We start from the raw sequence: 15,046 nt of genomic DNA on the forward strand, positions 1-15,046 counted from the left end.
GATAACGAGGGCGATCGATAGATATCGATCAAGGTTATCTCATTGTTTGAAGCTGGATTTTTTATATTTAAAATTAATGAGTCCGCTTCTTCAATATAGAATTCAAGCCTGTTTGAAGTTGGTAAATTACTAATGAAAACACAAATTCGATTATTCCTGTTTCTTTTGCCGGGTTTGTCTACGGCTGTATAACCGTTTAAGATATAGTTGAATGGTTCATCCTCAATCATCCATGTTTCAGAAAGTATTATAATATGAAAACTCAAGTTACAATTTTCTATTATATAGGCAAATTCATCGAAATTCTCATTTAGGCTACGAATATTCATATGCAGTATGCTCATGGAGCTGTTATTTACATCATTAGATAAGTTTCCATGAGGCGAAGAGAAAATATATCTTCAACCTCGATTGTATTATAACACTCTAGTAAAGCTTCATTGTCAAAAACATCAATGATAACCATAAGGCAGAAATGTTATCTAGAAGATAGATTAAATCTATGGAACGAATAGATGATAAAGTTGAGAAAGTATGTTGTAGAAAGATACAAAAATAAGATTAAAGATTTTCTATCTAGGATAATGCGATTATTTAGAAAAGAATAACTAAAAAAACTATAATAAATTGATGAAAAAAAGAGAATAAGAGAGACCAGTCGGCTGGACTGTACCTCTCCAAATAGCAGTTAACAAAATTAAATAAACTACCAGTTCAGTGGATATAAATAAAAATATAGATTAGACAAGCACAAAGGCAAACATTCACACACACTAACATACCGTGAAAACCCCGACAGATTTTACCAAGAAAGAGAGCAAAAAGGGGAGGATGAAGTTGAAGAAAAAAGGATTGAACATTATTATTGTTTATAGTTAGACATTTGCAACGGTACCTCTTATGTCAAAACTGCATCGACTGCTTTTGACTATATAAATTAGAACGGAGAAAGATAATAGAAGATAAAATATCAGTAGATGACCCAACAATACCAAAAACATTTCAAGTTGAATTTATCGTATCAGCTAACGGTTCTCATATTACAGAAGTTTATCTTCTCGAGTTCAGTTGATTGGAATACAAAGTAAAGCAACAAAACGTAGGTACTCACTGTAGCTTCTCTATCATTACACGCGCAATCAGGGGTAGAATCACTCTCCTTCTCAATCACACACACACACACACACACACACACACACACACACACACACACACACACACACACACACACACACACACACACACACACACACACACACACACACACACACACACACACACACACACACACACACACACACACACACACACACAGCCACACACACACACACACACACACACACACACCACACACACACACACACACACACACACACACACACACACACCACACACACACACACACACACACACACACACCACACACACACACACACACACACACACACACACACACCACACACACACACACACACACACACACACACACACACACACACACACACACACACACACACACACACACACACACACACACACACACACACACACACACCACACACACACACACACACACACACACACACACACACACACACACACACACACACACACACACACACACACACACACACACACACACACACACACCCAAAGCATACTATTAAACAAAGAAAGACACAAGATCAAAAGACGTTCAAAAAAAGAATAAAATAAAAAACTATAAGTCTTCAAAAAATCGGAAAAAACAAATTAAAATGCTTCCGAGTCCTTATCACACTTGATTTCCATGACCTTTTCGCCATCGTCTCGTCTAATCTTCACTCTGCCCGTTCTGTCAGTCCATACGTATTTCACTTTCTTCAATTTTTTGAGTTGCCTAGCTCTGGCGAAGAGTTTGCTAATCCTTGCCGTAAGCGACTGGTTCACATATATGGGATTTGACTCGCCAGCGATTCCTACGTGTCGCGTTGAGAGGTCGCGCTTCGCTCGTCGGCTCGTCGCCGTCGGAGAATCTCATCGGCATCAGTTCGGCGTATGAATTTGACAGCGATTCCCGCCGTTGGCTGGTCCTTAAGCTTCCTGAGACGGTGACGGCAATCAATGTATTTTTTATTAATCTCCATTCCAAGCGCTTTACACACGCTAACCGCTGTGCTTGTTGTATCCTCACCTGGCGACATTGGTACACCATGGATTTCAACTGTGTTTCGTTGAGTATACTGCTCTAGGTGGTCATAGTTCATGAACAAATCTGAGATAGTATTATTCAAGCACTGGTTTTCTTTCTCTAGTTTTAAGATGATAGTCTGTTGGGACGCTATTTTTTCATCTTGTTTGGCAATTAGTTTTGTACTTTGGTCCAGTTTCTCATGACACAATTTCAGGGAAGCTGTGAGTTCATCGCGAAGTGCATTAAATTTAAGATCCTATGATCTTAAGAGATCCTCTTTCAAGGTATCAAGGCATTTATTTAGAACTTCAAGCGTGATCGTTTGCTTAGGGGAATCCATTTCTGTTAGACTGGTGTAGAATCCGAGTGACTACGTTGTAAACGAAACTTGGAATCACAGGACCTACACGACCATCCCCGAGTATTTGAGGTCTTGATCTCGGTTTCAGTTACGTTAACACATTTACCATGGAAATATGTTTCACATCGACTACACTTTATTTTGACCTTTTCCGAATGCTTAACGAGAAGCCCACACTTTCCGCACGCACTCATTGAAAAAAATAAAAAACTATTTGAACTGTTTCAAAAGTAAATTTAGTTGGAGAAGGCACAGTTCAACTCGATACGAACAAAAACATTTGACACGACACTGCCGGCTAATAGATAACATCCGTTCGCTTCGAAGTCCAACGCTCAACTTCTGTAGGACACATTTGCAAATTTCGGGTCTGCCAGAACAGTTTCAACATTTAGACTACTTCATCAATATATTACTGCATTATGGAGTTGGAAAAGAAAGATCCAATTACAATTCCTCCTACAAGACAAGTTGGTTCATCTTCGGGCATCTTCAAAATAGTTTATGATGCTGCTAAAAGTGTTTGCACTGTTGCAGTTATATATTTTTTCGGCTACATGAATTTCAGCCCAGCTTGGTTTCTTGCTCCACTTATTTATTCTGTTATCAAAAATAAAACGAAAAAGACCAAAGAATTCAAGAGAAATATTGCCAAAACCTCAGTATTGCAAAATGAAAAGGATGTAATTCTAGCAAGAATTGATGAACTTGATGATCACCTGATTAACCTGAATTGATCAAAAGAAAAACAAGCTAGGGTCAATTTCGTAATTAAAGTATGGGTCAATGTTTAGATTTTTTGAAACAATGAATACGATGAATTAAATATCATTTATGTTCATCAGTTCATACATTCCATCATTTATTCACTTGATAAAATGGCCTTGGATTTACACGTAAATCCCAAATTATTTATCTCTGATATTTGCAAGATAAACCGACCGACCTTCTTACTCTATTTAATAGTTGTATAGAACCCTACCCAAGTTAATAAAATCATGAATGAAAAATGATTATAAAATTATTATTATTATGAATTTGTTATTATTACATATAAAGAATGATATGAACATACAAGTACCATGATTAATGACTGGTAATATACTGTTACTTATCCAAGATGCAAAAGCGATCCAAACGAATTTTATCTTATTGTCCACGTATTTTTGCGCTGCCTTACCATGCGTAATTAGTATTTTTAGTTGCTCTCCATATATTATTAATATTCCCGTTTCCATATGACTTATGTCATCTTCAATTAAGATGAATAATAATCAGAACACGAATAAAATAGAATCAACAATACAATCCATATGTACTACAACTATAAGCATTTTCTGTTCACTTCACAAATTCTCTGACTAAAAAAAATTTGTCACAGCCACTGTGGTCGCACCTGATCAATTTTTTGACATGACTCAACGACTGCTCTTACGCAGCTGAAAACGACGGCTTAACGTGTCGATCCGAAACACGTGAGTGACCTGAAAAATATCTTGCTTGGCCGATATTCGAACATGGAGCATCTGGTTTTGAAGTCATCATCTAATCCGCTAGACCACGGCCACTCATTTAAGATACCGGATTGCTACATCATTATCAATACCGAGTAAACTGTAGGAAGATATTGATACAACAAGGTTCAAATACGAGTCTCTTCATCTTAATAAAATGAGTGTTCAAGTTGGTTAGATAGATTGTGGTTGGGAGTGGTAATGAGATGAGACCATTTTGCAGTTCTGTATTTACGTTTGAATATAAATTTTGATAAACTCAAAACTATACACTGATCAAATTTTCAACTGTGATTTCAGATCCATGGGCTTGTCAGAATTGTTATGAAGCCTCTCATTAAATCAATGCCACTAGTTGGCGGTCTTCAAATTTATTTTCTGAATAATCCTGCTATTGACTTCAACCTTGTTGGAGTTGCTGATGTTCTAGATATGCCTGGGCTGAGGTGAGTAGGCTACGTTCTATATTCAAATATTTCCTTTCTATCTAGGTTTCATTTGAGCTAAGACAGGATGATTCAATTGAGATTGAAATTTCTGGAAGTGTATTACCACTTCCAAAATCCATTATTTTAATCGTTTGAAACCATTTGATGCTTTTAGCATTAGAATATCGACTTCTTTTGTTGTAGTATAATTCTATTTGCATTGAAAACTGCAAAAATCAATTGAATGTTCCACTCAAGTTCCATTGGAACTATAAAACACTTGCTGTTTAGACTTGGAATCAAGTAATTCGTCAATCTAGAGAGAACTCTATAGAGACAAAATCATTCTAGAGATAACTCTTTATATCAAGACAAAATCAATCCAGGGAGAACTCTCTATACCAATACAATATCAATCTAGAGAGAACTCACTATATCAAGACAAAATCAATCTGGAGAGTCCTTTCTATCGAAAGACAACCTCGGTTGCCTCTTTGTTTCTCCCCAACCACTGTCATATTCGTGACTATTATGACGAATGACTCTTTCGTATGCTATAATAAATAACGTATTCTCACTCACATATAACCTTCCATTATAAATTGTGCAATATAATATAACTTAAGATTGAATAATTCCAACTCAATGAATATTTTACTTCATAAGGAAAACCACTACCCCATCAACAGACTAATGCAATAATCATGTTTAATCTTTTAGAAATAACAGATATCTACATCTCTCGGAATAATATTATGGGATATAAATTTCAATTTATAATAGTATTTAAAATCGGAATTGGTAGAAATTTTTTTATGATTTTATGAACATATAAGAGCAGATATCACTGCCGTTCTTCTTATAAATGTCCTTGAATTTGTTCCAATTGTGAATTGTCTGTTGTTAGTGATTTACTGCGCCGTGTGATTGTTGAGCAAGTGGCAGCCATGATGGTTCTTCCCAACAAGCTTCCTATCCTTCTCAGTAATGAAGTTCCCGCAAAGAATCTCAAATTTCCAGAACCACAGGTGATTTTAAACAATTATTATTTGTATTGTGTACACACAAATTTACTATTCTAATGCAAAATATTTTTTTACAACCCTACAGATGCTTTTACAAACTGTTCAAACTCAGATGAGGTCACTAAAGTATATCACGTCATGAGGTCGGGAAGTATTTACGGTTCGTAAATGATAGTTTTCAGACGTGGCTTGCCGAACATGTTGCATATTGTACAGTGTGATTCATGTTAACCGGGCCAAAGTTATAGAACCAATACAACATTCAGGGTCATTGTAAATGATGGGCACATTAAAAAAATCATATCTACTTGGCTACCAATCCAAAGTGGAAAATATCTAATTATACCATAGTTTTTTTTCCAATAATTACATTGGGTCCCAGTAAGACTAGGCGGCCAGAATGCGTAGCCAGCCGGGTGGTCAGTTATTTACTCTGTGGCCGGGCGTTGTTCTTAGACTAGAGCTGCCACTTTCTGACTACCAGTGGGGGTTGGTCACCGGGTTTGGTAGCCAACCAGTCAAAATATGGCTGCTCCAGTACACAGTGATGGAGTAAGCGACTGTCTGCCCGACTGACTGCGTGATAATTGTAGAAAAATGGAATTTTCACTTTCCATTGATGTAAAGATTGCCTGTTTTGGATAAGTACTTCAGTAATTATTAAAAGCAATATGAAAAGATGACATTATTAAAAGCAATATGAAAACATGACGTTATTTAAAACATTTCAAACAACTAGTTTCGGCCTACTTTGGCTATTTTCAAGTTTAAATGCAAAAATAAATAAAACAATATTGTATAATCTATGTTCATATAATTATCTTCATATGATTTATTTATTTTTGGTTTGTATAATTCTATCAAAAATAGTGTTGTACAAATCATATGAACATAATTATATTATCCAATATTGTTTTGCTTATTTTTGCATTTAAACTTGAAAATGGCCAAGGTAGGCCGAAACTAGTTGTTTGAAATGTGTTAAATTGAATTGAATTTATTGCCAAAAATTACTAATAGATATTAATTTGTACAATATAATAATTACAGTACAAGATTATACAATACAAATAGACATTGATTGTACCTTGAGTTTATAATAATATTATCAATGTAATATTCGGCACTGCCAAAATAAGATTCCTTGTGTGTTGGCAGTGAGTTGCAGTTCACGTATTCTGCTTCAAGTACTTGATATACAATTCAAATTTGATAATGTTAAAGAAAGTATTACACTAATTTACAAGAACGCAAATGCTTGGAAAAAAACTTGAGAATACTACACATTATATGGTAAAGTGATAATCTAATAAATTAATCATTGTGACGTCTTAAGGCTATCATGACAGTTGATCTTCCACAAAGAGGAAAAAAAGATGAAATTAAATTCCTGTAAGATGACATGGGACAATTACATACCTGGTTTAAGAACCTGAAACTGAAAAACCATCTCTCAGTTTCTAGTAACAATGCTTGCTGGGTACAATATTATACTTCATTCTACTAGTTTAAATAATATATTCTGCTCAATCCAATATTCTATACTTTTAAGTGAACTACGTTTGATTTTTTATCTATAAAATTGTTTGGAATTTTATTTATAATGTAGCTAAAATAATATGTAAATTGATGCCTGCATATGGTTAGCTTGATGAGTTCTGTGTAAAATCTATTGTTGGGACGTGTATTATGGTGTGAAATGTGTGCAAAATCAAATTTATTATTTTTAATATATAAAGTATTATGTTTTTCATATAATTCTGTCTTATTGTTGGGGCCTTAAATTCAAGAAAATAATTCCCTAATAGGATAGAGTCGTGGCCTTCCTAATGTAGGATATCTTATATTTCAAAATAAGTCTCTCCTAACTCACTTCATAAACTTCTGTTTATTTTCGTTTTACAACTTTCTTTTTCGCACAACATTATTATTTGAGCCCATTTCAATAACTAAGTGTTTATTTTGGTGAGTTTGTTACTTTAATAACATTTTAAACACATGCTAAAATCATGTGTGGGATGTTAACTCTCAAAATGAAAAATTTCCTACACTAATGCTGCTCTTATAATATGTTTTTGTAGGATAAATATTTTTTTTAAATGTATTTAAAAATTTTAAATATTATAAAATATTAAAATATTTTAAAATTTTAAATATTTTTTTTTAATGTACTTCATTAATGTATTGAAATAATGAGTGAGCATATGCAAAGTAAATTTTTCGTATAATGTCCATGTTTTTTATTTATTTTGTGAAAAATGTGAATGAAGTATTTCAACTTTGAGCCCAAATATGTGTTTGTTCCATTTTATATGTTGATCAAATATTATACCAACATGTTTAATTGTTTTAATGTTTGGAATTGTTCAATGTTTTATGTACTTCTGTATTATGTGTAGTGTTTTCATTGCGATTATTTGTTGTCCCTATTGTAAGATTTAAATCTGTTACTGGTTGTCCAGTTATACTGGATGAAAAGGTGATATACTTAGTTTTGTCAGCATTTAGAGTCAAGATATGATCTTGCAGCCATTTTTTAACTATTATTAAGTTTCTATTTGCCATATTGACGATTTCTTCCTAGCTTTTGCTACTGATGTTCAATACAGTGTTATCTCCAAAAGAGAGGGTGGTGCAATCTTGGAGGTTTAGTTTGAGTAGGTCATTCACATACAACAGAAAAAGAATTGGTGATAACACAAAACCTTGAGGCAAGCTAAACCCTGATGTATATTTAATATCAGTTTGACCATGGAGATTTAGGTATTGTTTCCGTTCAGCTAGGTACGAAGAAAATAAATCATTTGCTATGCCTCTAATTCCAGACCTGTCTAATTTGTTTAATAATATATTGTGAGGTATGGTATCAAAAGCTTTTGATAGATGCATAAATACTGCAAGAGTTTTTTATTGCTATTAAAATTATCAAAAATATTTTTTTTTTCAAGTGGATGACTGCATATTTAGTGGACTTATTTTTTCTAAAACCAAATTGCTCTTTATTTACTATATTTTTCTCTTCCGAAAAACACATAATTTTGTTTTTTATGATTTTTTTCTAATATTTTACAAAGGCTGCTTATTAAGCTTATAGGTCTATAATTTTCTGTTTTTTTTTTAAATCTCCGGTTTTAGGTATTGGGATGATTCTGGCTTCTCTGATTTTTTTGGGGATATATCCTTCATTCAAACATTTGTTGAATATATGTTCCAAGGGTCCATTTATGTAGTGAGATTTTTTTAAGAAAGGTTCTGTGAAGTTATCGGGTCCTGGTGTAGATTTGTTTTTCAACCGATTTATAATTATTGTCAATATCTCGTTTGAGTTTGTGGGGTTGAGAAAGATACTGTGCCGACATGAATTTGATAGCGATAAAGGAACTGGGATATCATTAACATTTCCTGATATTTATTTGGCCAATGATACACCTACATCAGCAAAGTAATCGTTAACTATTTCTGCATCTAGGCTTTTTTCTTTTGTGTTTTTCTTCATTTCAAGCAGCTCATGAATGTATTCCCAAGTTTTCTTGGCATTATTCATGTTGGCCACCTCATGTTTTTATATTGTTTTAAATAATTAAAAAAAAGTAGCCTATACAAGTGGAGTGATTTTATGAAATGGCTAATTAACCTTACTGTACTTCAGTAAAAATGCATTTTTCGAAATGTTTCCATAATTTAGAATATTCATATATTGTATAGCCTACTCCTCTTATCTTGTATTACTACCCAGTACTGTATTCAACGAAGTTCTACTGTTCTTTCGATTCCTCTGGAAATTATTTAAGAATCTTTTTTCTTCTGAAACTATCCAAAATCCTTCTGGAATTTTAAAACTAATCAAATAATCTCAGTAGAGATCTTTCCAATCAAGGTTTTAGTGTTGTGAATGTTATGTTTTAGTAATCCGCTGTAGTTGTTTACTTATTTGCAAATTATTTATACTGGTCATGTGGCGAAAAATCTTGTACGTGACTCTTTGCAATCATCGCCTGGGAACTATAATATGTGTACTGTAAACTCACACTACCCGGTCTCATACATCTATTGATATTAATCTAATAACCGACATGTTTTATTTTTGTTTATCACTAGAGAATGGATATGATATTTTTCTGTTGAAAACGAAAGCGGAGCTTTTTGAGCTTGATAAATTTTTCTTCTTCAAGTTTTGTAACATAGTTGAACAATCTTAACGTTGTAAATAAATGAGAGATTGTATTTGAATATAATATTATAATAATTATTACTAAACAAAAATTCAAATACAATCTTAACATGGGTTTTTGCAGGGAGTTTTACGTGTTCACGTTGTTGAAGCCAAACATCTAATGAAGAAAGACATTGGAGTTTTAGGTAAAGGTAAATCCGACCCTTACGCTATCATTACTGTGGGCGCCCAACAATTCAAAACAAAAACAATCGACAATACAATTGACCCAAAATGGGACTTCTGGTGCGAGGTAACATCATTATTCTATCAATATTCATATATAATTTTTTATCAACCACTTTCATATTCATTTCATCAGTTGCTGTGTGAATTTTATTTTTCAATGTCACAAAGGAGTCTTACCTATTTTTTCACTCTAGAATTTGCCTGCCTCAACCTTGGGTGAATATGTTTCTTCTATCTAAATCTTCATCATTCAAGGCTTTAAAAGTGTCGAAAATAGGTGCATCTAAGGATATCCATTGGAAACAGGTAACAACTACGGTATTATGATCTGATTGATGATTTATTCAATTTGTTATTTTAATTCTTCTTTAATTTGTTATTTTTATCATGCTTCGAACTTGAGTCTCGATTTGTGAAGAACAACGGCTATGAAGTATCGAATATTACATAATTATTATTCTCAATTCAATACACTCAGTATGTACCATAGACTAAAATGACCTTTCCATACAAAATTGAAAAATTTTCAATCATTTATCATTTTGATCTGTCTAGGACTTGCAATATTATCTAATATAGTCAGAATTTGCTCTCCAGTCTTGAAAATTGCATTTACTTCCCTATCCACAGCAATCATGTTTAAATTGTTGAAACTTAATTATTCCGCTGAATAGCGTAATGTCGTTTTTGTTAACTTGAATAATATCAATTAATAATTCAAATTGATTATTGAATTAATTATTAATCAATTATTAAATAAATATAAATTAATTATTCCGCTGAATAACTTAATGTTGTTTTTGTTTTGTTGAATGATAGGTATTATTGAATTTTGATTCTCAGTGTGTCCCGGAAGGATGGTTCGTTTTCAATTGACTATAACTTCATTTATTTCCATAACTGGTATTTTTTAGTTTGTTTCATTGCTCAATTAAATAAAAAGCATTCAAACTAACAGTGTTACTGTGACAATCGTCTGTTGAGAATCGTTGAGGTGATATTCATTTAAAAGCCTACCATCATTTTTGGGACACCCTACTACCAGTTATGATTGCGTTTATTTTTATAGGGCCAATAATCTTCCACTGTTTTTTCCATGATTATGTTTATTCATTGCATTTCATTTGAGTTCGATTTTTTAGTTTTAACCTGGAGTGTTAATTGAAGTGTTGGATATCCAGACTAACATCAATTTTCCCCAATAAATGTGTGTTATAATGTTGGTATTATTTTATTTTATATTGTCTGATTATTGGTTTACTTTGGGGTTAGGTTGTATGCATTTGTGTATGGCTGTGTGTATGGGGTGTAATGGATTTTCATATTGCTTTCAAAACATGAAGTATTTTCATATTTAAAATCTGTACACGTCTTTAATTTTCCCTTAAAAGAAAGTCCCTTTAAATTGAATATAAATTTATCACGAGGAAAGCAATAACCTCTTTCTTATCCTAACAAAGTGTGTGCAAGCTAACTTGGCCTGATGGATTGCTATTGCTGTATTGGTCATCAGTTCCTACTCACGAGTCATAAAATACAATTTGAATGATCAATTCAACTGTAAAAAATGAAACATACAATTTCATTATTATTTTTTCCATCCATTTATTCCTCACAACTAAAAAATAAATCAATAAACTATACGATATACACTGTAATGATTAAACTATTCTACAAAATAAAACATTTGCCCAAAAGAGCAAACTCGAGCTTGGGAGGGGAGGGAACCAGCCGAACTTCGGCAAGCTAATAACAATAAGAATCAGTGAACATAATAAAGATAGAAAACATAATGAACTTTAAAAATTAATGAAAAGATAAGAATAATATATGTAAGAATTTAAATACAAGAGTGAGTCTAAGAATAAAAATAATTATAAGAATAAGACAGCAAGAATGCAACAAATCATTAATTTTCATTAAGCAAAAACAAAAATACCTCATTATCTATTACGACCATTAATATTATATAATGTGTGTATCTGAACTATAAGAAGTCAACCATAATTTTAACTATAACTGTACAGGATTTTATCCTATTGAACTCCAGAATCGCTCTGCCAAATCCTAGCCATGTGAATCAACCAGTCAAATACAAACAAAAATATTCTTTTTGAGCGAATACATCTCTTACACTATTATCTTATAAAAAGGAATCATGTACAACTTAGTAGAGCTACTATTGCTCTACTTTTTTCTTTTTGTTTTCTTTTATAATAAATTGCCTGAATTGATGATTTTCCATTGAAACCCCACTCTTCCCTTTAGCAAGAGCACTTGATATTTCAGTATCTTTACTCATTTGTTCAACAGAAACCATATACTACATACAAATTTGAATAGTTCATTGGGGTAAAACCTATCTCAATGGGGGCATGAGCAGGTCAATAGATACTGTACATTTCAAAGTACAGTATCTGTATAGCGAAAAATATTCAACATAAACTGATCTTCAGTATTCGCTTTGCACGTTAGAAAGATAGACTTGATAGATGATAATAGAAAGATAAGGATAATTCAAGTTAGACGTTTTAGATCATTCGCTTGTATTACAGCCACTTATAATTAGATGCCCCGGACTAGGGAGAATGTATTTAACGTCGCATAAATGTAGGTGTAAGACTCAAATCGAGTTGAAAGCAGTGAAAAGTGATTGGAAATAAAAAATGCATTGCATGCTGCAGCTGCAATACGTTCACAGTATTGCCAACTCGTCAGGCATTATATTTATTAGAGGTGGTTTCGCTTTTTTCTTAATCTCAGCTAAATAGAGCTTGTAATTCAGGTTAATGCTGAGCTAGCTTTCGTCTTACTCAGCCTGGGGTCTTGATTTGCCTATCAGCAAAATATAATCTAGTTCATTTGATTTTGCAAAACGATGAATTGCACGAGTTATTAGATAGAGTTATTTCATAGATATGAGAATGTATCATTATTATATTTAGTTCAAGTTATAAATTTATAGTAAATGCATTTTCCAGAAAATTTTCTATCTGTAACCTTGAAGTATTGAATATATGTTAAATTTAAACATAGATATAGGGTACATGTCACAGTTGACGTAATTACTAATATTATAGCAAAAATACTGGTGAAGAAGTTGAGTACTATATAGCTTATATGAGGACTGGCTCATCTGAATTTAACCTTGTGTTACACTTTGTAAAACTTTATAATAATGCTCTTAGACCTGAATTAGGCTCTTAAGGTAGACCTAGGCCTATGTTTACCAAACCCTTTTGGTGTTAACTGATAAGGAAACGATTTTCTCAGTGATCAAGATCTTATCTTGCAAAATCTCATCCATTTATTTAGTTTTAAAATGCATGTTCTTTTATAAAACAATAGAAGTCAACTCAAGTCCCTATTCAAAATGTATAATATAATTTTCATGATTGTTCAGTTATAAATTCTCCCAACTACACATATTACGAGGTTTTAACACAATCATGGACTAAATACGGTTATATTATATTACTCAAAATGGAGATGTAATTCTATATTTCATTCATTTTTCATTTCAAAATATTTAAAATATACAAATGACTTATTGTATAGATGGAACCGACTACATGATATCTTTTTCCATTTTTGCATCCTTCCAACAATTGTATTGTTATATTTCCTGAATCCTCGTAATTATTCACCTTCATATATAGTTAATTTTATTTGCTGCAAAGGGTTTCAGGACAACTCATTCTATAATTGTAACTTTCAAAAATTCAATAATTTGTAACTGGCTCGCATGTTTTATTTGTCATTATTAGCTTATTTTATATGTTGAATGAAAATTGTTTTGGTAGTTCGCCGTTGAGACTAACACTGGTCTCTTTGTCAACTTGCATCTCATGGATCATGATGAGGGAAAGAAGGATTCCAAACTCGGCAAGTAAGTTGTGACGCAGGCAACTCCCCAAATAATATATTTTAGGAGTTAATAAAATTATTATAAAAACATTCGAACATTTTTTCAATAACGCGATTTATTCGAATATTTTAGTGTGATACAACAACTAAACGTCTTTGATAGGACTGTAATAGGTTGATTGAAATACTGTATAAATTCAATAGGAAAAGGCTGAGAAGCAGAGTTATAGAAGTTTCATTTACACTATACTACCTCCTTGATCCTCTTATTAAATTATGTTTCTAAGGACCCCGTTACATCTACATTTATATTGAATATCCAAGCTAAATCGGTCGAGGTGTCGCTCAGACAGTGACAAAATATGTGAACTTGCATTATATGTAGTCGGAGAAGAAAATCTTATTAGAAATTCAACTTCGACTCGTTTCACTGATAAACCTTCGAAACAATCATAATTTATGTCTTTTTTCAATTAATAATTGGTATTTAAAGTATTATTTGTGAGTTGTTAAAATAAAATGAGTTAATATTTCAAAGGATGGTTTTTTCTAAGAGTATGTGTTGACAGCTAACCTAAATAACTAGATAGACCAATACTTGATAATACTCGATTTTGTCTTCGAATTATTTTTCTTAATATTTCATCTTGAACAGATATGTGTGATCAAAAATAAAAAGCTCATGCATATTGATTTATTATTCATTATAATTATATGTTGGTGTAATGGGACCGTATTAAAGTAGGACACCCAGTTGTCTCACTGCTGTCCCAGCCTGGTGTCCTAATGTAATACGAGCCATAGAGTCTTTTAAATGTATGTCATAATCATGAGATGTGTTAACTGCACACGTAAGCCATCAATTTTATCCTTCACTTAATTTGAATTAGTAAAGAGGTTGTTTCCAAAGTATATGCTTTTCTACTAGTTTGGTGTATTGATTCGTAATTTTTGTTTAACCCCTATTACGTTATCGAATTACTTGTGATTAAACTACATTGAAAAGTAAAATAAATAGATTGTTGGAAAAGAATATGAGTAAATTGTTGTGCACGAACATAGCTATGAAAGCCACTTTTGTTGAAGTACGGTAGGTTTGTTTCTATATGTTTCCATGAATTGTCATGGGCTAGCATCAAATGTGTTTTAGATTCTTGCTCGAATGTTAAATTTACGTACAGGTTTATGACGAGGATTTTGTAGATTGATTCAAATAAATTACCAACTTGAATATTTTGGGGATCAGTGCTCCTAGGTTTTTTTCTTGAAAAATAAA

General features: G+C 32.5%; 1 protein-coding gene across 9 annotated transcripts in view; it reads left to right on the top strand.

Moving 5' to 3' along the window:
* Positions 1-15,046, top strand: part of LOC111054814 (extended synaptotagmin-2-A) — a 114,306-nt gene that overhangs the window by 12,625 nt on the left and 86,635 nt on the right. For 5 of the 9 annotated variants that reach the window (XR_005572961.1, XM_039441304.1, XM_039441305.1 and 2 more), the window contains exons 6-8: positions 4,349-4,494; positions 5,384-5,504; positions 9,797-9,967. Coding sequence is in view for 5 of the 9 variants with exons in the window: in XM_039441304.1 (XP_039297238.1) it covers positions 4,349-4,494; positions 5,384-5,504; positions 9,797-9,967 (438 nt within the window). In the remaining 4 variants the exon portion in view is untranslated. Of the gene's footprint in view, positions 1-4,348; positions 4,495-5,383; positions 5,505-9,796; positions 9,968-10,097; positions 10,210-13,706; positions 13,793-15,046 lie in introns of those variants that run through there. The other 4 variants (XR_005572964.1, XR_005572963.1, XR_005572962.1 and 1 more) reach the window with 3 other exon arrangements.

Source organism: Nilaparvata lugens, chromosome X (genome assembly GCF_014356525.2).
Source record: "Nilaparvata lugens isolate BPH chromosome X, ASM1435652v1, whole genome shotgun sequence".
Classification (NCBI taxonomy): domain Eukaryota; kingdom Metazoa; phylum Arthropoda; class Insecta; order Hemiptera; family Delphacidae; genus Nilaparvata; species Nilaparvata lugens.